General features: G+C 36.2%; 1 protein-coding gene across 2 annotated transcripts in view; it reads left to right on the top strand.

The window, feature by feature from the left end:
• Positions 1 to 26,150, top strand: part of LOC150077096 (papilin-like) — a 724,323-nt gene that overhangs the window by 128,285 nt on the left and 569,888 nt on the right. For both annotated transcript variants that reach the window (XM_090386252.1, XM_090386253.1), the window contains exons 2-3: positions 8,315 to 8,375; positions 22,806 to 22,993. In XM_090386252.1, the coding sequence (XP_090242378.1) occupies positions 8,315 to 8,375; positions 22,806 to 22,993 (249 nt within the window). The remainder of the gene's footprint in view (positions 1 to 8,314; positions 8,376 to 22,805; positions 22,994 to 26,150) is intronic.

The raw sequence follows: 26,150 nt of genomic DNA, 5'->3' as shown, positions 1-26,150 counted from the left end.
AGTGGCAGAAGATGCTGTGGAATGACAAAGCTCGTTACACAATGTTTTGTTCCAGTGGACATATTTGGCTGTTGTGATTGCCCCAGGGATCCTCTTTGTTAGAGTGTATTGTCTTGACCATGAATTTGGTGGAAGGGTTCTGTGCTATGTGTCTGTTTTCATTGGTTCTGGAATTGATCCTTTGGTGATAACACCCAAAAGCACAAAGTCCACGACAACTTAAATATATTATAAATTGCACAATATTTGTTCCAGATTATTTAGGCACTAGTGAGGAGTGTTGTCCCCCCTCCTTGGAGCCTAAGTAAATTGAAACAATCCCCCCATGTATCTGCCACTTTAAGCTCAGAATGCTGGAATTTTAATTTCACAATATAATCAGAGATTTAAAAGATCTGGATCCCCCCGTGGATTATCTTAACTCCTGCTTATGATGATTTCTTTGAAAAATGGGGAAAAGATGCTATAGTAGATATTAACATCAGACAACTACATCTTGTTCATGCAGAGAATTATTCCCAGTTTTCTAAGATCTATATTGACTTTTCAAAGTCTGGCAATAAAGTGGGTGCAGCTGCTGTCTTCCCTAATACAACTGTTTCTGTTCCACTTCCAGCTGCTGCATTCAGCAGTATAGCAGCTGAATGCAGCAGCTATACTGCTGAGCTCTATGCAATTAAGCTTGCCCTTCGTGAGCAATCAATAAAAGTATAGTATACACACATTCCAAAAGTGTTTTGTTTAGTCTCAAGAATACAATCCTTTCGTAAAGCTAATACGACATAAGCTGGTACATCTTCTTGAGCAACATCAGACTGTTGTCTTTTTCTGGATCCTAGGTCACAGTGGTATTCCTGGAAATGAGTGCACTGATGACTCTGAAAAGCATCCTTCCAACAACAGAGCCTTATCAAATGATCTGGTCCCATATCTCGATTATAAACACAACATACAGAAATTATGTATGGAACAATGGACACTTCTGTGGGAAAAAGCAAACACACAATAAGCTATTTCAACTGAAACCTGAACCACAATTATGGACATCTAGCCTCTGCAAAAATAGAAAAGAAGTGCTCCTAGCCAGAACTTGAATTGGCCATACTCACCTGACTCATCTGTTTTTGCTCGCAGGAAATGAATCTCCTCAGTGCATGCACAGCTTGCAACCATTATCAGTAAAGCACATACTGATTGAATGTAACTTGTTCAACACTGCCTGACAGCTCCATCTCAAACCCTATGTCACTCAGCAGTATCATCGGTAATGACGCAGAACTCTGAATTTTTCACTTACTTGAAATGAATTAAAATATACGATCGATTCTAATTGCTGCCAGAGCAGCTATCATATGTACCCTCACTTACTTTGATAGGTGCAATATGGCCTATGTAGCCCTTGCACCAGAAACTCCCACAACAACAACAACAACAATGGCCACTTTAAGCAAATGTACATTTGTAGATGTGAAAAATCAGAAAATGAAGATTTCTTTTTTTTAAAATTGTCTGGTGTCACTTTAAATAAAGTTTCTCTCTAAACTTTTCAAAAATGCAAATTTTCCACTGCATTTTTTTTTTATTTATTTTTATTTTTTATGGCAGTGACTTTTTCCTTCGTGAAAAAAAACAAAGAACTGTGGCAGAACATTTTAGCCACAGTATTCTATACATTTGGATTATCTCAAAGCAAACAATCTTCATTTTTCTTTGGAAACTGTTGCTTCAAACAAGGATGCACAAAAGTGGTGAGGTATTTTTAGATATAGTTTAGATTTAAAAAGAGGTTCACATGTTGAAGCTAGGGTGACCATTTGGCCTATTTTCTGGACATTTATATGATAGTTGGGAAACCACAGTAGCAATTGCAACACATCCATTTTTCAAATTATTATAAAGTTCTGTGTGATGAATAATTGTTCTGTACACAATAATAGTTCAATGTAGCCGAGTGGTCAGGAGCGGGAGTGCAGTAGCACACGCTCTTTGAGTAGACCGGGATTCAAGCCCCTGACTGCTGAATACGGTCGATCTGCCAACCCACACTGGACCAGCATGGCAGATTATGGTCCGTTTCCCTCAGCATGAATTGTTGTGGAGGCTTCCATCCTGCAGTGGGTTGATAATGGCTGCACTTTACTTTTTACTTTATGACAAAGCTATATTCAACATGTAGGAGCAGGGTCAATAGGGAACTTAACTCATTGGACACACGTCAAGCATTTTGGGGGAGGAAATAGAGAGAATCTTCGATAGAATATATATATAGGCTGTAATTATTTGAAGGAGAAGTGCTGTGTTATTACACTGTTCTAACTCCATTGCAAAGTTGATTTTGTATTTCAAGAACACAGCAGTTCCTGTTGTCACTGCTAAAAGTTCCGGGAATTAATAATTCAACTCTTGCCTCCCCTCATATGTAACACTGGTCAATATGTAAAATGTTATGAAAACAAAAATATCCAATCTTGACTAATTTTATGCTGCTGAATACGAAAATCACATTAAAATTTGTCAATTGGCTCTTGTTTTCGAATTACAGTTGGAGTCTCATGTTAGCGAGCTAATCTACATTACCAGCTATGGCTGTTGGCAAAATGCATGGCAGCACTGCAGTTTCAGTACCACCACACTCTTATCACTTGATTGACAATTGTCACCTTGCTCTGCATCACTTGAAAGGTTTTTGTGGCCAAAAAATGTGTCTTCAACTCTGTTGCAGTAATCTCTGAATACTGCAATGTACTGGGTGTTTGTTCTCATTTAATGGTTGTTCTCAGTGAGATTCCTACTTTTTTGCATAGTATTTGTGTCATGTAAGATTAATGCCCTGTAATTGGACATGGTTTAGTCAAGAAGGATGTCTTTGTGTGTGTGTGTGTGTGTGTGTGTGTGTGTGTGTGTGTGTGTGTGTGTGTGTGTGTGTGTGTGTGTGTGTGTGTGTGTGTGTGTGTGTGTGTGTGTGCTAGGTGCAGAGAGTGTGAAGAAATTAGGCACTAATTCAGCATTCTAATGGGCATCTACGAGAGTTTCGGGTTAGTGTTCTCCCCAGGACCTATCGAATGGGCGCACTGCTCGGTGAATTTAATGCCTACCCAGCTAAAATTTAAGCGATTCTCGCAGTACTGTATGGTACTGCTCGCTGATCTCGATCAACTTTAATTTGAACATACCATGCGATCGAGATCAATGTGACAGGAGCATATAACGTTAAATTATGCAATTAATTCTTGCATAATTTTATGTCACATTTATAAATAACAGAAAATTTTATAATACTGTGAAGTATTACACTTCCCACCCAGCTACTTTATAATGCCACCTGGCTGGCAAACTTTTCTGGGGAGAACACTGCAGGTGTAGGGTAAATGCTCTCAAAGGAATTAAAATGTGTTTTTTTTTTTTTGTTTTTTTTTGCTGATGCTGTATAAGATTGCTTTCTTGCTAATGCTAATTGTGTGAATAGTCCAGATGACTTCTGTTACATATGTGGAGAAACCACGTTAGCTTGAAGAAAGTGTCTCTTAATTTGAGCCATAAAAAAGGCCTGCTTCTTGTACTTTGGATGTAAAGTAGACTACCAGGACAAGAACTGGTAGTCTACTCACACATTTGCTACACTACCTGTTCATCAAAACTCAATCAACTATATAATATCGGTGTAGATACACCATAGTTTACCCATAAATTTGAACTACATATATAGTGTAAAGGCATCGTTTTAATTGTATCTCATATTGTGGGTGCCTTCACAACGAGATAGCTGGTATTGCACTATTTCAAATAAATAACGCTTTGCTAGTAGAGAAGACTACTGCTATTTATTTTCAGCAGATACCACAACCCAGACGATCGTTTAAAAGCTAGTGGGCTTCATCATCAATGGGTGGGCAGGTACCCTGATAATGCAACATGCCATCACAGTTGCGAGATTATTTCCACAATATGAGAGATGCCAAATGGTGTAGGTAATAATTATTAGAAGATGAAATGCACAAGGCATAATTTCTTATGGGTTTAGGTAATTAACTATATAATATCAGTGTAGATACACCATAGTTAACCCATAAATTTGAACTACATATGTAGTGTAAAGGCATTGTCGTTTTAATTGTATCTCATATTGTGGGTGCCTTCACAACGAGATAGCTAGTATTGCACTACTTCAAATAAATAATGCTTCTCTAGTAGAGAAGACTACTGTTATTTTTTTTTCAGTGGATACCACCACCCAGATGATTGTTTCGAAGCTAGCAGGCTTCATCATCAGTCTGTGGGTGGGCAGGTACCCTGGTAATGCAACATGCTATCACAGTCATAGTTCAAATTTATAGGTAAACTATGGTGTATCTACACCGATATTATATAGTTAATTACCTAAACCCCTAAGAAATTATGCCTTGTGCATTTCGTCTTCTAATCAAAACTCAATGCGTGGGTGAATCAAAAGGGACGTTTTATGCCTTTTACAGTGTCCATGATATGGAGGGAGCCAACTAATCACATCACAGACACAAACTGTTACTTCTTATGGGACTCCTATTAGAAAAGGGATGACAGTGAAGAAAAAGTGGACAGTGATGTACCCAAATTTACCATCTGCAATTTGTCCCACGCCTCATTAGCATTAGTAGAGGCATATGATGCAAGAAAGCAAGCTTATTCAGCATCAGCCAAAAAAAAAAAAAAAACACACACCACTCCCATTTCACCCCTCCGTTCGTTCGAAATACCTGTCCAGTTGAGCTTTAAATTTGTTTAGGCTATCAACTTCAACAACAAGTGATGGAAGTCGGTTCCACCAACCAACCACCCGCTGGCCAAAGGCAAATTTCCGCACATCTATCCGTCATCCGTCCTTCTTCAATTTGAATTTATGCCCTCTGAGGTGATTATTCTGAGCAAGATGAAGAATCCCATTGGCATTGAGCATGCTCAAACCATTCAAAGCCTTATACACCTCTATCAGATCACCTCGCCGGTGCCTAGTCTCCAGACTCTGTAATTTGCAAAACTTAAGCCTTTCTTCGCAAGAGCAACCCTTTGTTCCATTCACTAATCTTGTTGCCCTTCTCTGTACCCGTTCCAGCAGCTCTACATCCTTCTTGAAATGAGGCCTCCAGACCTGTATACAGTACTCAAGATGTGGCCTGACCATTGCCTTATACAAGGGAATAATCACCTCCTTATCCCTGCTAGAAAAATTCCTGTATATCATTGACAAGACACCATGAGCTACTCTTGCAGCTCGTCTGCACTGCTCAGAGAACTTCATATCTGCCTGCACAATTACCCCCAGGTCCTTTTCATTCTCCACCACTGTCAGTCTAGTACCGCAGAGTTGATACGTTGCTCTGGGGTTACTGTTTCCCATATGTAGTACTTTACATTTGTCAATGTTAAACTTCATTTGCCACCTCTCAGCCCATCTGTTCAACCTTTCCAGATCCTGTTGCAGCAGCATAGCGTCAGTAGTGTCCTTAACAACCCTGCCAACCTTTGTATCATCTGCAAACTTGGACATTAAACTTGATATCCCATCATCAATATCATTCATAAACACCGAAAACAACAACGGACCCAACACTGAACCCTGAGGAACTCCACTAATAACATTAGTCCACGTTGATCAGTGTCCATTGATTACCACTCTCTGTCTTCTGCCACTCAACCATCCTCTTATCCATAGCAGCAATTTGCCTCCAATGCCACACTGCTCCAATTTGTGCAGCAGTCTTCCATGTGCAACAGTATCAAAAGCCTTTCTAAGATCCAAATATATAATATCAAAGTTATTCCTTGCATCCAGTTCTTTTGTGACTACATCATAGTATCCAATCAAATTGGTCAGGCAAGACCTGCCCTCAACAAAACCATGCTGCGTCTGAGCTATAACTGAATTCTTGTCTAGATGATCCTGCAGTGCTTCTTTAACCAGTGCCTCCATTAATTTACCTGGAACAGAAGTTAAACTAACAGGTCTATAATTACTTGTGTCAGCCTTTGATCCTCCTTTGTGAATTGGGGTTACATTTGCACATCTCCAGTCTATGGGTACCTCCCCTGAGTCCAAAGAATCTCATAATTATGGCTAGGGGTTTGCTTACTTCCTTTGCTGCCTCCTTTAATATAACTGGATAGATCCCATCCACCCCAGGTGCCTTTTTTATGTTTATCCTCAACAATATCTCCTCCACTTTCCTCTCAGTTATTACAAAATCATCCAGCTCACTGCCAATGTTTACTTTACCTACATCATTCTCCTTCCTGAATAACTCCTCATGCGTGAATGTAGATGCAAAATACTCGTTTAGATTGTTAGCCACCTGAGCAGGATCCTCAACTGTTGAACCATCAATATCCAGTGGACCAATCTGATTCATCCCTTTCCTTCTTGAGTTTAAATATGTAAAGAACTCTTTTCTGTTTTTCTTTGCATCCTTTGCCAAGGATTTTTCGTAGTCTGCCTTTGCCTGCCTAATCTCCTTTGTGACTTGGTTACAGACCAACTTATATCTATCATAGGCTTCCATGTCACCCATTAATTTGTATGTATCCCATGCGTTTTTCTTCTCTGCCACATGTCTCATCAGTTCATCTGACAACCATTTAGGCCTATGGTGAAGTACTACTTATTCCTGAACCACCTAACCGATTTTCTGTTCACCCTGATGAACATCAACTTCATATACATGAAGCAGTACAACAGCCATCTACATCAAGGGGTCACCATTTTCTTCAACCCTTTATCCTTCTGAACCACATAAGATCACAGAAAGCGAGCTTAATGATCTTATCAGGTATCTCAAATTGCCAAAGGATAAGGCAGAGCTTTTGGCCTTGAGGCTACAACAGTGGAATCTTCTAGATCATTCTGTTAAAGAGACAACATTTTGTACTCGAAATAAAGACTATGATAAATTCTATCAAACAGAATGTGAACTCACTGTTTGTAAGGATGTTGATTGTCTAATGGCAGCAATGAACATGAACATGAAGCACGTTCCCAAAGAATGGCGACTATATATAGATGCTTCTTAGGTTAGCCTTAAGGCTGTGTTATTACACAATGGAAATATGTTGCCTTCAATACTTCGTGTGTATGCCATCCAAAAAAGAAACATATGCAAACATGGAGAACATCCTCTTAGATGTATACTCTCAGAATTATGAGTGGCAGATATGTGGTGATTTAAAGGTAATTGCCATTTTATTAGGACTACAAAAGGGTTACACTAAGTATTGTTGCTTTCTCTGCGAATGGTATAGTCATGCCAAGGATATGCACTACGAGAAGAGGAGTTGGCCTCAATGAAAATCGTTAACACCTGGAATGAAAAACATAGGATATGAACCTCTGGTAGATTCAAATAAAGCTTTGCTTCCACCACTCCACATCATACTGGGGCTCATGAAAAATTTCATAAAAGCTTTGGAAGTGAACTATCTTATATTCACATATTTGCAAGTGAAATTCCCAAAACTTAGTACAGAGAAGATTAAGGCAGGCATTTTCATTGGTCCACAAATAAGGCAAATTTTCAAAGACAAACAGTTCGAATATGCCCTTAGTGATAGCGAGAAATCAGCATGGAAAGCTTTTCGAAATATTTTGACTGGTTTTCTAGGAAATGTTAAAGCCTTTTTTAATATGTTCACATTCCAGGAGACTCAACTAACCTTCTGTTAATGAATTTTTTTTAGATTTATTAAACCTGGTGTCACTGTATTGCACATTATGAATATAATATTATTTAAAAATAATCAACTTCACTGACATTCAAAAATGGAATGCTAAATAAATATATCATCCATTTTACTAATATCAGTAGTTATGCTTTCCTCACCATGTGCACCTTGCATCACATGGATTGTTTCTGTAGCAGTTTCCTCAAGCAAATTTCCACAATCTGATTACACAATGTAGTTCCATCCTTGTGTAGGTGTGGTTCAACACATCTGCACTTCACTATCATTTACTCACAGTTAATGGCAACATCAAGAATTGATATATCACAAGATAGTCAGGTGCTGCTATTATGCATTCTTTGCTGTTGGTATTTTTTTTTTCAAAAATAACTAGTTTTGCTCATGTGGTATTACTTTTTGTTACACAGTTTAAACAGCAATAACGTTACTTTTTTGGACAACCCTCATAAATTACTGTCTTAATTTTTTTATATTTAACTTTTAATACCATTGTACTATATTTATTACAAATTATTGAGAAATGAAAAATTATTTCTTTAATTTAGTTATTATTTTATTATAATACTACCATTTAAATTGATAACTTTATTTATTTTTCTTACAGGACGCTAATCCTTGTGGCCTTCTTGGCATTACTTTTCCATTTTGCCTTTAGTACTACAAAAGTAAGAATTGGATTTATATCAGAATTATGTTATAATAAAATTTTTGTTTTTTGATAGTGAAAAGTTGTAGACAGAGAAATTATTTAGTTTTATTAGGAAATTCATTTTGTTTCCATTAATTTGGTTCATTTTGTTCCCATTAATTAACTTGGGAATGGTGGCATGGAAGGAAAAAGTACTCTACATTATTTTATATCTGTGAAGCATAAGGTGATTAAAAAATGGCAAAAAAATTATTATAAGGTAAAGGATGAACCTAAACTCATGATGCCATTCTAGCATTAGCCAGACTTGCAATATGAGTGTAATTCATTTTGATATACAGCCTCACCTGGGCAGCACTAGTTACAAAGGCTTGCAGTCCTTGTAGATTATGACTGTGATATTTATGTAGCACTTTTTTGCATATTTAACACAAATTTGTTCAGGAGCGTCAGTGCAGTAGCACATGCTCTTTGAGTTGATCGTGGTTCAAGCCTGGGACTACTAAATACAATTAACATTTGTATCGATTGATTGATTTATTGTAAACTCCACTGACCTGATAGTCATGCCGGAGTATAAACAAGAACATACCCCATGACTTGCCAGAGCAGGTTATGTGGTATTGCCAATAATATACAGGAATTTTGCTAGTAGGGAAAAGGAGATGATTATTCCTTTGTATAAGGCAATGGTCAAGCCATGCCTTGAGTACTGTGCACAGGTCTGGAGGCCTCATTTTAGGAAAGATGTAGAGATACATGAGCTAGTACAGAGAAAGGCAACAAGATTGGTGAGGGGAATAAAGGGGTCCTCTTACCAAGAAAGGCTTAAGTTCTGAAATTGCAGCATCTGGAGACGAGGCACTTGTGAGGTGATCTTATTGAGGTGTATAAGGCCTTGAATGGTTTGAGCAAGCTCAACAGTGATGGGATTCTTTCTCTTGCTCAGATTGCAAACCTGAGGGGGCATAAATTCAAATTGAGGAAAGACAGTTATAGAATAGATGTGTGGAAATTTGCCTTTAGCCAGCGGGTAGTTGATTGCTAGAACAAACTTCCATCTGTCGTTGTGAAAGTTGATAGCTTAAATAAATTTAAGTTTGAACTGGACAAACATTTAGAGGGAATGGATGTGTGAAATGTTTTTTTTTTTTTTTTGTCTGATGCTACATAAGCTTGCTTTCTTGCATCAAGTGCCTGGATTACTACTACTACTACTACAATGCAGAAATCATACACACTAAGAGAGAAAAAGATGGATATAAATATGAAGAAAAGAGATTGAATAAAATCCTGGGCCAAAAATTTCTTATGCAGCGACCAAAAATGTCCTGAATATAGATTTGCATTATTATTTACTTTCCAATTTAGATTTCATTTCATTCTGCACTGGGTATTACTTCTTGCTGAATTGTGCAGAATTTTATATAATAGTCTTTGCAATATCTGTAAACAGAAGCTAAAAACACCATTATTTATTTATATTATTTTTATTTTTTTTTTTGGTATGCTAATAAGAAGTTTGGCAAGTTATAATCCAAAGGCAGACTCTTACTGATAAAAATAGACTGAAAATTTGCACTCTTTTATGAGTATATATTGTTTATATGTGCCACCTAAAATACAGAAATACAATAATAGAAGCCCTTTTAACTGATCTCTGCTTAAGTGATTTGCCGGATTAACTGGAATCCATCCCCCCCTCCCTCTTTAAAACATACTGTCTGATGCCCATGACATACTGCTGTGGGCACTGGTTCAGTATGCTTGTTGCTTGTGTATAGTGTGACCACTATACACAAGCAACACAGTGTATAGTACATCACACCTACCTGTTGAGTTGTCTGCTTCCCTAGAAGTCCAGTTTGTGTATTTGTTCCAAATCATGTTTTCACTAGTAAACAATTTGTTATTGTGATTACAGTATGTAAGTTAATTAAATATTATTTAAGTGAGTGAAATATGGACGAGACAAGAAATAGTTGTTGTTTCTATAAGAAGTAAGTTCAGTGCTCTGGAAAAACTTGATAATGGCGAATCTCTAAAAAAATTGTTGTTGAATGATGTAGTTGAGACAATTGTAAAAGACTGGAAAACAATCATAAAAAATCTAGAAGAATTTTGTATCTAGTTTGTTTCACAAGGGCCATTAATATAGCATGGAACTCCATTCAGTCAGCTCTTGAAAGCAGCATAAAGTAAAGGCCTTAAATCAAAAGACTGATGGTGCAGAAAGTTTTTTATAGCAAGTGACAGATGGCTTGGGTCTTCGAAAAATGTCACGGTATTCATGGTGTATTCAGAGTATTAGTGGAAAGAGATCCTCTGCTGATCCACCTGTTGGTCAAAAATTTAAAGCTTTAAGGTTATTTATCAACAGAGAAATTGATTGGAGAAAAATTCTATAATGCGGATGAAACAAGTCTAAATTATACATTATTACCTATAAAAAGCAATATTAACCTTTCCAAGAGGGGGGGGGGAACCTCCATGGTATATGCTTGCAGTAATGCAACTGGAACTAACAAATTGCCAGTTTTTGCTATTGATAAATCAACTAATCCTAGAGCATTTAAAAATAAGTTGTCCATCTTTACCAGTTTAGTACCACTTACATTGGACAAGCTCTGCATTATTCAAAGAAATGTTTTTCATGGATTTGTACCTTCTTTAAAGAAGGTACTGAAGAGATAATGATAGGGAAGCATTTTTGAGTTAAATTTAAAAAAAAAAGTAGATATGAATATATTTCTTATAGCATCATTAAAAGTCGTCAAAATCAAAGATCTGTTTATAACACTAGCATGGAACAAAATTCCAAGTTCAACGTGTACTAAATCTTGGAGAAAAGTTTAGCCTGATGTTGACAACACTATTGAAAGTGCTGAACTACAAGAAGATAATGAACATTTTATTAATTGATTTCAGGCAAATTGAATGTTCCCAAAGATTTGTAGCAAGAAGATCTAACAAAGGATTCAACAGTATTTCCAACACATTGGTGTTTGTTAGAACCTCCCATCTCTTCTGTCATGCAGTGTAATTGAAATCTTTTGAGGTTATGATGGACATTAGGGCAAGATCCAATCTTCCTTACATTTTGAGGGTACAGCTCTAAAATGGTGTTTGAAGGCTGGCCTCTAGCTAGTCCACTGGACCGAACCTATTGATAACTCTCAAGGAGGTTTCTAGACCTGCTGTAATCTCACTTTGCTACTTTTCTTCTATTTGAAAAGTTGTTTGGCCACAGTGGCAATTATTTCCATGTTCATGATAGGGCAGGTTGGGGTCATTACCTTTCCAGTAGTGAGTCTGTCACACATGGGTCAGTAGTGAATTTTCATAAAATGGGCTCGGTGAAGTTAATTTTTTGTGGAATTTGAAATTTGGTAAAAATGAGAACTCCATACATGAATGCTTTAAAATATTAATGTGCTCTTGTTTCAACTTTATTGCCCAACACTAGAGATAAATTATTTAAAAAATCAAATTAAAATTAAAAAAGAAATTTCTAAAAATATGTAGTAAAAAAATTCCTAAAATTTTTTTGTGAATAAAACCCATCCTTACTTTTTTGATGCAGTAGTATCCTCTACATCTATTTATGTATTACTTGATTTGATTTTATTAAATTCTGGATTTAAATTTCATATAAATTCTTCAGTTTTGACTTTTGTAAGTCTGAATCAGATAGCCAAAGTCAGTAGGTGCTGTTGTTGTTAATGGGGTTTTTAGTGTAATGGCTACTTAGGCCATTATTGCACCTGTCAGTAGGTGTGATTTTTGAATTTTCAAAGCAGATTTGTAAGTATATGCTTATAGTTACCTTCAAAATGTAGATCTGCCTACTTATTCCCCAGCAGCCATTCATAAAAAATATTAAGTTATGCTTAACACTTTTGGCAGTATGTTCAAAGTCAATTAAAGTTATGGACTGTGGGTATAGTGTATCTGTATATGAGGTCTGTTAAAAAAGTATCCATAATGTCCATTGTTCAAAGTTGAGATAACATTGCATTTCTACAATGAATAGCAAGTTTAGACATGTCTCATCCTTACTTTTGTTCAGGAAACTGTTTACTTGTTTATCATAGTCTGTTGTAAGCTGATAAAAAAGATGTGTTTTTCACATCTCGTATTTCAAAATGTTGGAGTGCACTGAACAGTGTGTACATTGAATTTTACTTTAAAATTAGAAAAAACATGTGAATTATTAGATTTTAAAATAGCATATGGGGACTCTACAATGGCTGTCCATGAGTTTTCAACAGGCAACATTGCTTTAAGGAGGGCAGGGAGGCTGTCAAGTGTGATCTGCAATCTGAACAGCCCTCAACTTGCACAATGATAAAATTGTATCTCAAGTGTAACCTTTGGCACAGAATGGCCAAAGATCAACTGTTAATGAATGAAATCAGATCATATCATTTCATTTTAATGAAAACTTTAAATGAGAGGTGTGTTTCCACAAAGTTTGTGTTACTGTTGTTAACAGATGAATGTGGAACTGGAATTTGGGGAGTACAATGTGTACAGGAAGGATAGACAGGATAGGAAGGAAGGAGCGGAGGAGAGGTTATATTATTAGTTGAGAAACACATATAATCCAAGGAAGCGAAGCCAGTCGACATTGCTGGACAGTGCAGTGTCGAGTCAGTTTGGTGTGACATAAGCATTGAGAGATCAAAATTGAGAGTAGAGTGTGCTATAGGCCTAATGACTCTGATGAGTATAATAAGAAAGTGTACAGGGAAATAGAGTGGGCCAGTAAATCAGAGAGTCCTTATAATGGGGGATTTTAATTTCCCAGATATTGACTGGAATTTGTGGGTTGGTCACTCACACACTAGCAAGGCTTTTGTGGATTTATTGGATGATTGTTTTCTACATCAGCATGTTCGGAAGGTAACTAGAGGGAGTAATACTCTTGATCTCATTATCAGTAGTGATTCTTCATGATAAGGTGTAGCATCACTGAAAAGCAGTACACAGTTTTTTTTTTTTCTGGAGAACAATTTCATTTATAGTGATTATTTCAGAACAGTAGAATTCCCGGAATTGGTAAGATTTTCTCTGTATAAAACCATGTAACCATGTAAAATTGATGAAATCTTTAAAGCTGCTGATGGTTGCACTGTTTATAGACTCCTGTACTATACAGATTTGAATCCAGTTGAACTTTTCTGGAGAGAAATCAGAAGCTAAATTGCTGCAGAAAGACTGCACTAACCCTGAATGCCATGCAAATTCATAGTTGGTTCAGCTTTTAAGCAGTATTAGCAGTTCTAATACTTCTAACCAGTATTAGAATGCATTCTAATGCTGGTTAGAAGCTGTTTGAAGAATACATGCTGGATAAATGGAAGTGTTGTGATTGAAAATAAGTATTGGGAAAATGGAACTTGACTGGATTAAGAATTTGATAGACTAATAAGTACAGGACAAGATGCATTGTCATCTTACAATCAAGTTGCCAAGTTGCATGACAGTGATTGCTATAGAGAAGAAATAAATGAATATTGTTGAACCAAAATGTCTGGCATAATATAATTACCATTTATTTTTGTGATCATTTTAATTGTTGTTTATAAATATTGTTGTAGTTTTTTTTATGAATATTGGCTAAAGTTTCAATAAAGGGACATTTAGATAGAAATGACATTCTGAAGAATACACAACATGGTTTTGTTAAGGGAAAATCATGTTTAACTAACTTAGTAAGCTATTTTGACTATATCATGTCTCTATATCCAGCTCATTAATCATGAGCTGGATATAGGGACATGATATAGTCAAAATAGCTTACTACAAATTCAACATAAGTATATTTGGATTTTAGCAAAGCGTTTGACTCAGTTCCTCATGAGAGGTTACTGTATAAGTTATAACATGTTGGGATTACTGGAAAGATTCTAAGATGGACTGCCAGACCACAGGGCAGATGACAAAGAGTTGTAATTAATGGATATTCTTTGGCTTGGTGTAATGTCAGCAGTGGGTTCCTTACGGATCGGTTCTTGGACCACTGTGTTTCTGATTTTCATAAACAATACTGATGAAGGGACAGAGAGCTTAATTTCAAAATTTGCAGATCTAAAGATTGGTAAGGTCATTAATGATCAGTGCCAAACCATGCTCCTTCAGGATGACTTGAACAGGCTTCAAGAATAGTCAGAAATGTAGCAGCTAAGTTTTAATGCAGCAAATGCAAGTTCTTACACTTGAGGAATAACAACCCCAAAATAAATTATACACTTGTTGGGGTTGAAATAAAAACAGCAGAGGAAGAAAGGGATATGGGAGTTATGGTATGGGCAGATATGAAATTTTCTGAGCAGTGTAAACAGGAAAGCCCATGGTGTCCTATCAGTGATTCATCGAACATTATCCCGTAGAGATAGGGAGGTCATAATCCCACTGTATAAGGCAATTGTAAGACTGGAGAGAAATGAATTTGAAATACATTTAGTCCAAGCATGGAGACTTTTTCAGATTATTATTATTATTATTATTATTATTATTATATTAATATTATTAGCCCATATGGTGCAAGGAAGCATGAGGTTTATGCTGCACCAGCAAAAAAAAAAAAAATTTCTGAATTACCCCGAGAGAGAGAGAGAGAGAGAGAGAGAGAGAGAGAGAGAGAGAGAGAGAGAGAGAGAGAGAGAGAGAGGGAGGGAGGGAGGGAGAGAGCGAGAGAGAGAGAGAGAGAGGGAGGGAGGGAGAGAGCGAGAGAGAGAGAGAGAGAGAGAGAGAGAGAGAGAGAGAGAGAGGGAATCACCAAGAAAAAGAAGAATGATGATATCCAGATTATGATATTGGATGTGCCAAGCCCATACTCACCAGATGTGTACCCCTGGGGTTGTTAGGTCTCCATACGGAGACTTCATCTGAAAAAAAGGCATTGAGCTTCTTGAATGGATCTAACATTGGGCAGTTTGCATGGTGAAATCAGCAAAAGGGCAACCATACAAGCAAGGAAAGGCTCCAATTATGTGAGCTACAGAGCTTGGCAATCAGGCACCTCGGAGGGCACCTGATTGAGGTTTATGGGGTTCTGAGAGGGGTAAGTAAAATGAACGAAGGGAGAATTTTCACTGTTATAATTCCTGAACTAGAGGCCATAAATTCAAATTACAGTGTAAGAAGTATGGTTAAGTTTAGACTAGATTGTAGGAAGCCTTCTTTTCACCAGCAAGTTGTTGATTACTGAAACAAGTTGCCTCCACAGGTAGTTGAGGCTGACAATTCGAAGAAATGGAGAGGTCAACTGGAAAGGATAACCATACAAGCAAGGAAATATTGTTTCTTAATTTTTTTTTTTTTTTTTTTTTTGCTGGTGCATTAGAAGCCTGTGGGTTCATTGCATTATTTGCTAATACTAATAATCTCTAGCACACAAAATGCAACATGCATTTCAGGCTCTTTGATTTTATAATTTGAGCAGAAGTAGTATACTGTAAATGAATTTGTAATGCAGTTTACTTATTTCTTCCTGGATTTTAATAACAATTGAAATATAACATGTACAATAAAATCTTGTTAATACAAACTCGGTTTATACAAAGTACTCGTTTATATGAAGCACACACCATTCCCCTGCGAAATTCAGTTAATATGTATTACAAAGTTCTTTTTCACCCCATGAGAAATAAATATTGTCATTTTGTATGTTTAATACAAATCTTGACAGAGCAATCCGATTATTGCCCCCCCCCCGGCCACTTGGCTCCCTGCTTCCGGAAGGATGGCACTTACTTGTTAGAAATTAGCTTTGTGTAAAAAAAGACTGGACGGAGTACTATGAAGGACTTTTAAAAGAAGACTGGGAAGAGTTCAAGACGATGTAGGATTTTGGTGTAGAAGACGCGGGCTTAAAAGTTTCTGTTAGGGAAGTGGAACTCCTGCTAAAGGAAGGAAGGAATGGCAAATCACCTGGACCTGCAGGAGTTTATGAAATATGGAGGAAGAGGAGTGGCTGTTCTGATACAAAAACTGTTAAATAGTATACTGAGAGGAGAAGAAATACCAAAAGAAATGATAACAGGATATATTACATCAATTTATAAGAAGGGCGATTGGAAAAGCTGTTCAAATTACAGAGGAATATGCGTCCTGAACCCAACTGTTAAAGATCCTTGGAAAATGGATCAGGAACCATTTAGAAGCCCGAATCGAGGTATCAGAAGAACAAAGTGGTTTTTCAGCTGGGAGGTCATGTATAGATCATATCCCAACAGTATGACAGATCCTTGAAAAATGCCAATCAAAAGGAAAAAAAATCTTTATGATTTTCTTTGACCTTGAAAAGGCATATGACAGTGTTCCAAGAAAACTCTTATGGGAAGCACTGAAAGAGGCAAATATTGATGGACAACTGATTAACATTATTAAGGCAATTTACAGGAATAATAGATGCAGAATTAAAGTGGGATCAGCTTTGTCACCTGAATTCCACACTTCAAAAGGCTTATTACAAGGTTGTTGCATGTCACCAACACTTTTCAAAATTTATATTGACATCTGCCTAAGATCCTGGTCAAAAAAATGTAATAAAATGGGATTATTAATAAGAACACCTATATTCACAATTTACTTTTTGCAGATGATCAGGTGGTGATAGCACAAGACTTAGAAGATGCAAAGTATGCATGTCGTCAATTGTTTGAGAAATATAAACAATGGGGTATAAAAATCAATTTTAGCAAGGCTGAAATGTTGTCTTCAGGGCCAGGACACGTTCTAAATATTGCAGGTTTTAAAATCAAACAAGTCGATAAATTCAAATATTTGGGATCAATCTTACAAAGTGATGGATCATCCCAAGCAGAGATCAATAAGAGAATTACAGACAGCAGAAAGCTATCGGCATGTTAAACTCTGTTCTGTGGAGCAAAAATATCCTAAATAAAACAAAGAAACTTATATTTCAAACGATTGTACAAAGTCTTCTATTGTATGGAGCGGAAACCTGGACATTGAATAGGCAAGCGGAAAACAAATTGCTCTCCACAGAAATGGATTTTGGAGACGCTCAGCAGGAACTTCTAGAAGAGACAGAAAACGGAATGAAGACATAAGGGAAAAAATGGAAGTGAGAAAGACTATTATTGACACTATCAAAGAAAAGCGTCTAACATGGTATGGACATGTAAAACGGATGCAAGAAAACAGATATCCAAAGGCTATCCTGGAATGGATACCTCCTGGAAGAAGGAGAAGAAGAGGAAGACCTAGGAGGACATGGATGGATGGAGTACGGGAGTGCATGACAGCCCGAGGCTTAACCGACCAAGACACCTTGAACCGCACTTTACGGCAGGAAAAAATTCCTAACGAGAAATACTTGTAGGCTGAGGAAACCCATTGTAAATGGAAACACTCCTCTTGAAGAAGAAGTAAACAAAAGCAGTTTATGGTAGCTACAATGTCAAGTGCACTCTGAGAAACATCTTTCTGAAGGATGAGTTGTTAAATTAACAAAAGAATAAAAAGTTTTTTACATGTTGTTTACATGTACTCCATTGCTCTCCACGGGAATAAGGTCAGTTGCAATTGTTATCCCAGTTCAAAGAGTCTTTTGCTATCATATACAGCAATCTATTTTTTGTGCCATTTTATCTGAGCTGATGTCTTTTGCGGAACGTGTCTTTTGATTATATTAAATCTTATTTAACAGTGTTATGGCGACAAAACGTAGATGGACAGAATTAAGCCTGGAAATTAAACTAAAAATTATACAAGAGGCTGATAGGATGGAAAGAAGCAAAACAGACATTGCAGAGGAACGCAACATCCCTTTACCTACTTTATCTACAATACTAAAAAACCGAAAAAGACTTGAAGAAGTGCGTGACACATGGAGCAGAGATGAAAAACAGGAAACGAATTCGTGGTGCAAAACACGAGGAGCTTGAAACAAAACTTTTCGAGTGGTATCAAAAAATGCGTGCATCTAATTTGCCAATATCGGGTCCAATTTTGCAAGAAAAGGCAAATTATCTAGCTCAGCAACATGGGATTAGCGACTTCAAATGCAGCAGTAGCTGGCTCCAAAGATTTAAAGACAGGAATAACTTGGTTTCGCAAAATGTTTGCGGTGAGTCTCGATTAGCATTAGCATTAGTAGAGGCATTTGATGCAAGAAGGCAAGCTTATGCAGCATCAGCCAAAAAAAAAAACAAAAAAAAAAAAAAAACCACTTCCACTAAAGGCAAATTTCCGCACGTCTATCCTACATCTGTCGTTTCTCAGTTTGAATTTATGTCCTCTCAGGTGATTATTCTGAGCAAGAGGAAGAATCCCATCAGCATTGAGCATGCTCAAACCATTCAAGGCTTTATACACCTCTGTCAGATCACCTCACTGGTGCCTAGTTTCCAGACACTGTAATTTGCAAAAATTAAGGCATTCTTCGTAAGAGCACCCCTTTGTTCCATTCACTAATCTTGTTGCCCTTCTCTGTACTCGTTCCAGCAGCTCTAAATCCATCTTGAAATGAGGCCTCCAGACCTGTATACAGTACTCTAGGTGTGGCCTGACAATTGTCTTTTACAAGGAAATAATCACCTCCTTATCCCTGCTAGAAAAATTCCTATATAACATTGACAATACACCATGAGCTACTCTTGCAGCCCATCTGCACTGCTCAGAGAACTTCATATCTGCCTGCACAACCACCCCCAGGTCCCTTTCATTCTCTACCACTGTCAGTGTAGTACCACAGAGTTGATACATTTCTCTGGGGTTGCTGTTTCCCGTATGTAGTACTTTACATTTGTCAATGTTAAACTTCATTTGCCACCTCTCAGCCCATCTGCTCAACCTTTCCAGATCCTGTTGCAGTTAGTCGACAAAGAAAAGGCTTTGAGCATGCTCAAACCATTCAAGGCTTTATACACCTCTATCAGATCACCTCACTGGTGCCTAGTTTCCAGACACTGTAATTTGCAAAAATTAAGGCATTCTTCGTAAGAGCACACCTTTGTTCCATTCACTAATCTTGTTGCCCTTCTCTGTACTCGTTCCAGCAGCTCTACATCCATGACCCCAGGGTCTCACATCTGGTGAGTATGGGCTTGGCACACCCAGGGTTCTGAGCTGGATATCACCATTCTTCTGTTTCTTGGTGATTCCCTTCTACTTCTCTCTCTCTCTCTCTCTCTCTCTGGGTAACTCGGAAATATATTTTTTTTTTTTTTTGGCTGGTGCAGCATAAGCCTCAGGTTTCCTTGCACTATATGGCTAGTGATAATAATAATAATAATAATAATAATAATAATAATAATAATAATAATCTTGAAATGAGGCCTCCAGACCTGTATACAGTACTCTAGGTGTGGCCTGACAATTGCCTTATACAAGGAAATAATCACCTCCTTATCCCTGCTAGAAAAATTCCTATATATCATTGACAATACACCATGAGCTACTCTTGCAGCCCGTCTGCACTGCTCAGAGAACTTCATATCTGCCTGCACAACCACCCCAGGTCCCTTTCATTCTCTACCACTGTCAGTGTAGTACCACAGAGTTGATACGTTGCTGTGGGGTTGCTGTTTCCCCGTATGTAGTACTTTACATTGTCAATGTTAAACTTCATTTTCCACCTCTCAGCCCATCTGCTCAACCTTTCCAGATCCTGTTGCAGTTAGTCGACAAAGAAAAGGCTACAGACTGGTTGTGTTCCGTACGGTCCATCCTTGAAAAATATGAGGCAAAGCAGTTAACCTACTGGGATATGAGGCCAATAGAAGTGCTTGGCTTAAGGTCAAAACTTTTCAGTCTTGGTTATCAAAATTGGACAGAAGAATGGCTTCAGAAAAAAGGAACATTTTGATGATTCTAGACCGTTGTCAGCACATTCTGCCGAGACACTTAAGTTGACAGATATACGGCTGTTGTTTTTAACCCCCCCAATACCACCAGTTTAATGCAACCACTGGATCAAGGCATTATTTATAACCTCAAGAGAGCATATAGAGCCCGCCTGATAAGGTACTTATCCACAACATAGGAGGAGGGAACAATTTTCAGCCAAATTGGAATGCCTTGGATGCTATCCGTAATCTTGTTATTGCTTGGGAAAGTATTACATCAAGTGTAATAATTAACTTGATGTAATTAATTATTACATCAAGTGTAATAATTAACTGAAGAGTGGCTTTGGAGAGCTCATCATCGAAAAACATAGTTCAGCAGATGAATGTGATAGCAACAGTGAGGAATGGAGGAATTTGAAGGAGCATATGGATTTTGTTGGCAAATTTGAGGAGTTTGTGAAGGTGGATGATGAAATTGCTACCACTGCAATGCCAACAAAAGAAGAGCTGCTTGGTACCAAACAAAATGATGATGGTTTTGTTACCAGCGACAGCAAAAGTGAAGAAGCGCACATACTGCCATCCAAAAAAGATGCCCAAAATGCATTGAACATAATAGAGAATGTGTTGGCCTGCAAGAATGTTGATAAAGACACAACTATTGCATTTGATAATGTCTGTGCTTTAGTTAAAAATGCACATAGGACAAAAACTGTGCAAACAACATTGGATTCTTTCTTTAAATTAGATTAATTTATTAAAAAGTTAATGGTTTGTATGTCACCTTTTATATTAAGATTGTAACTCTTTTTACTGTGATACTGAAATATTGTATACATCAAAATATATACTGTACAATATTTTTATTTTAGTTAATATTGCTTTTCTCTTAGTTTATCTTACAAATAAAATAAAATCTTTAAAAAATATGTTATTCCTATTACTGTATTGTTAGACAAAGCTTTTCTTTTTATTTTATTTTATTAATTTATTTTTGATATTATTATTATTTATTATTATTCTTAGATAAACAGTAGGTACCAAAAAAAAAAGGTAAAATTTTGACACTTTTGGGGGACTTCGTTACTACAAACCTCGTTATTACAAAACATGAAAATTTAGGTCCCTTGAACTTTGTATTAACGAGATTCCACTGTACTTATTTTTTCTTTTACATAAATATAATAAGGAAATAGTAATAATTTATGTATTTAGCAAACCAATAACAAAAAACTAGCAAAAAAGCAACAACTTTCATGTGTGAACTGAGAACACTTCATTTCTGTGCATCAGCCATATTGCCCATTTATTCCTCTAATCAGTGCACTACAACAAACATAATATCCAGTTCTTCAGCAACAGTATACTATATATGGATAACTATGTGATGTTTTTGAAAAAAAAAAAGAAATAAGAATTTATTTCTTTATTTTTAATTTTAGTGATTATTAATCCAATTTTAATGAAAATCGTGTTGGCTCGATAAATCTTTCTAAACGAGCCAAATATAAAATTTCATAAAAATCCATCCATTGGGTGTTGATTTATTGCATATGAACTGGTGGATGAACAGATATACGGACAGGCAGACAGATGATGTAGTGAAGACAAATAGGCACATTATACATGTATGCTATGCTAAAAAAAACCAAAAGACTATTACCTTTATGATTATAAAGGTAATAGTCACAGGGTAAAGTCTTATGCTAATCAGAAAAATATTTCAATGAGAAATGTATTCTAAACGTCTATGCTGTTGGCATTTTAATTTGATCAAATTTTTTATTTCCATGCCACATGTTACAGAATTTTGTGCTAATGTTTCCTCTCATATTACAGAATGCATGCTAATAGAAATTTAAAAGTCAGTGATAACATCATAAATTCTCTTTGACAAAAGAACTAAGTTTTTACTAAATGCACCAGTGATTTCAGTGCTGTATGATTGATACTTGATATAATTATTTCTGTTGCTTTAAGGTCTGATTATGTTTTTAAAATCACTTAATAATTTTCCTTGTACCTCCTGGGATACAAGAATAATGGGGATTTAAATTGAAAACTATGGTGGCAGAATAAATGAATAAATTTAAAGAATTTTTTAATAAATTATCAGAAGAAATGGGCAAATGATGTGGGATTTTTTTTTTTGCTTTTCCGGTACTGATACTAGTATGCAGAACACAAAGGAATGCAGGCACAGACTGCATTTGTTTATATTCTATTAGAACAGTCACTAATGGGAAGTTAATGTAGTGATCCTTTGTTAAGAGATGTTATGCATTTTTGGTCCTTTAGTAAGTTAATTTAATAGTTTGTTATTCTTAAAGCTACTGAGAAAGGAACTGAAATACATTCATAACATATAGTTGTATATTTTATTTTAAAATGTTTTTCTAAATTCTAAATAAATCCAATTACCACAGAGTACAGTGTAGTGTTTCTTTATGTTATAACCAGAAAATATTAATTGCAACCTTTCTGATTCTCTCTGATTGTATTGCTACTCTGGGCTGCATGCTATACTCTTATGAAGTAATTAAATTGGTTATAGGTTCAAAATGAAGTATTTTTTGAAAATAAATGCTTTAATTTACTAATATTGATTTTTTTCTTTCTAGTTAATTCTACATGAAAGACACAGGAGACAGATTAGGCCAAGTTATTTCTTTGTTCAGAATATCTCTTTAGGTCTACATTCCAATGTTAGAGAATATGGTCCATGGGGTCCATGGACAGAAAGTAGTGAGTGTTCTCGGACATGTGGAGGAGGAGTAGCTTTTCAAACAAGAATATGCCTTGATTACAGGTTTGAAATGAGATTTTCATTTATATTTTTTATTTTATATCCATATGTGATTACATCTTGTTCATGAAGAGACATGTTTCTGTTTATGAAGCCATCAATTAATGAAGGGAATAGATTCCTTTAAAGTATTTCATTATACATAATTTTTTAAAGAAAAGCCTGTTTTCTCACTTACTTTCCATTATATGATTTGATGGGTTCTCATAGGAAATATTTTCACCAATTGTGTTCTTATGTCAGAAATCTGTGTTGTAGTCTCCTAAATCAGTGTTTGCCATTCTCACTCAAATTGAAGATATGGTATTATTAGGTGGCCTGTTGTTAATTAATCCCTGTGGTGGATGTCTCTCGTTGACTGCTCCTTACTGTGAGTGACAGCTACTATTATTTGAACTGTAAGTCATATAAACTTAAAGCAACCATTTTTTTTTATTTACACAATCAAACTTGGTTATTGCATAACTGAGTAGATCACAATAGTCTTAATATTATAACCAAGTGACATTATACCTCGCATTGACATTTTTAAAAAAATTACAGTAAACCCCCGCTATTCGCGGTTTCGTGTATTCGCGGTCACTGATTTAATATAAAATGAAACCTAAAAAAAAATGTGAATTTTAAAGCACCGTGAACATTTTCTGCCATAAAAAAACATGGGCCTGGCTAAAATTATCTTCCCCGGTCAAAACAGCGCTCAGTGGGTGGGGGGGGGTGACAAAATCATGAGTGTGGATGTTTCTCTCTAATCCTTGTTCAGTATGTGTTATGCGCTTGCCATGGGAGGTTTCGTCGTTTTTTTTTTAACTTATATGCTTATAAATTGAATAAATTTATCAATTTATAAATTGATATGCTTACAAAAGTGATAAATCTACCATTTTTCAGTGTAAAACAGACTTTTTCGAGTGTGTTAACGGAAGAAAGTGACTTTATTTGGACAAGTTCTTTCTAACCCGTACAAAAATATGGCTATGAATAACAAGGGAAATGTGAAAAGATCAAAGAAGGTGATGATATTAGCAAATAAAATTGAGTTATTAGATAAAATTTCTAATGGTGAAAATGTCTCCTCAGTGGCAAAACATTACAAAATCAGTGAGTCAACGGTACGATCAATCAAGAAATCGGAAGAAAAAATCCGTCGTAGTGTCCGTGAAAATGCGCTAATTGCTTCAAAAATTTGCTCTGTAACTTGTGATGTTAAATTAGAAAAAATGGAAAAAGCTTTAAATCTGTGGATAGAAGACCGAACTCAAAATAAAATTCTGTTAAGTTCACTCATCATTCGTGAAAAGGCAAAATTCGTTTATCAACACTTTAACGAAACTTGATAGCACTGGTGGGATAAGTTTTTTTAGATAGCAAAGGTGCTGGTTTGAAATTTCTAATAAATATTACATTTAATATTAAATTGTTTCTTATTTTCATTTCGATGCCATATGCTTGCTATGGCATCATAGCATTCCATAGCATTTCACTATGTGCTGTCTATATACATAGTCATATTACGATGGTACATATAATACATACATAGACAAAATTTTAGACTAGTTTTTCTTATATATTTCATACTTTGGAACGTAACCCCTTTATTACTATGGGAGCCATAACTCAGTATTCGCGGCATTTCTCCGGAACATAACCCCCGCGAAAAGCGGGGGTTTACCGTATATTGAAATTAGTAGAAAGTTAATAATGAAATTTAATTAACAGATAGAATGGAGAAGGAGGTGATTATTCCATTGTACAAGGCAATGTTTAGGTCACATTGTGAGTACTGGAGGCCCTTTTAGGAATTATGTAGATCTGCTGGAATGTATGCAGAGAGGGGGGCAACAAGATTAGTGAGTGATGGAAACAAAGGATGTGTTAGCAGGAAAAGCTTCATCTCTGCAAATGCAGCATCTAGAGACGAGGCACTTGCGAGGTGATCTGATTGAGGTGTTCTTCCTCTTGCCTCTCCCGAGTGGAAGGGGTAACCTAACCTTTTTTTCTTTAGAATCACAGTCATATTTAGAAATACATTCATAAAAAAAAATAATTTTTTTATTACTGTATTTTTATTCTCTTGTTCAATAATGGTGAGAAAAGGTCAGGTTATCTCCACTTGAATCCCATGGGAGCTTGAACCCCTACAAAAATGGAGGGGGTAACCTAACCTTTTTTCTTTAGAATCATGTGGACTAGCACATAAATTGTTTATTAACAAAATATTATATTTTTATTACTTACTTTTATTTTTAAAGACACTCGTGCTGATACTCACATATCATAACATCAATCAACAGCTATTCACTATATATATATATACATATACAGAATCTTTCTTTCTTTTCTTATATTATTTCCTAACCTACCATTTAAGATCAGGTTATGAAATATAACGAAAAATAAAGAAACCTTTTCTTTTTTTGCGTAACCAGACCTAAATCAACAGTATAGTAAAAACACTCACGAACTCCAAAAATCTGCTTTTAAAAATGAGAAAAAAACATAATGAAGAACATAAAAATGAACAGAACGAAACTTTTATTAATTTAGTTTTCATCAAAAAATCAACAAACGTTTTATTTTCCCTACAAATTTCTTCCATCTTTAAAAGATTCATCGCTACTATTGCCTGTTTACCGTTCATTACAAAACTATTATGCACTGTTCTTTACTCATAAATACACATTATAATGCCAACCAATGACTACACAGTAGCTTGTCCTCTGTCGCACCCACCGCCAATCATTTCATAATTTGCCACCCCTACTTGTCAGTCAATATATCCTTCTCGATTTCAGCTCCAGACCAATAACACCTACCGTCTGTTTACCGAGCGAGCAGCGCTAGAGTCCGGTGTTGGGAAACTAATTTTCTGCGTAAGTTATATGATGTTTCTCATCGTTCTCATGTTGGCTTTCTTTACCTTAGCCAGTCATCCTTCTGCCGATCTCACCATTTGAGTTGCCTGTCTTTGGACCCTTTCAAGAGGCTCAATGCCTTTTTTCAGACGAGGTCTCCATACTTGAACACAGTATTCTAAGTGTGATCTTACAATTGCATTATACAGCGGGATTATGACCACCCTATCTCTACACGATAGTGTTTGATAAATCACTGATAGAACACCACGGGCTTTCCTGGCTGCCTGTTTACACTGTTCAGA

The sequence above is a fragment of the Mastigoproctus giganteus genome, chromosome 12 (assembly GCF_048544385.1).
Source record: "Mastigoproctus giganteus isolate SK-2022 chromosome 12, ASM4854438v1, whole genome shotgun sequence".
Taxonomy (NCBI): Eukaryota; Metazoa; Arthropoda; class Arachnida; order Uropygi; family Thelyphonidae; genus Mastigoproctus; species Mastigoproctus giganteus.
The sequence above is the reverse complement of the archived record's forward strand: the minus strand, read 5'-3'. Positions and strand labels throughout refer to the sequence as shown.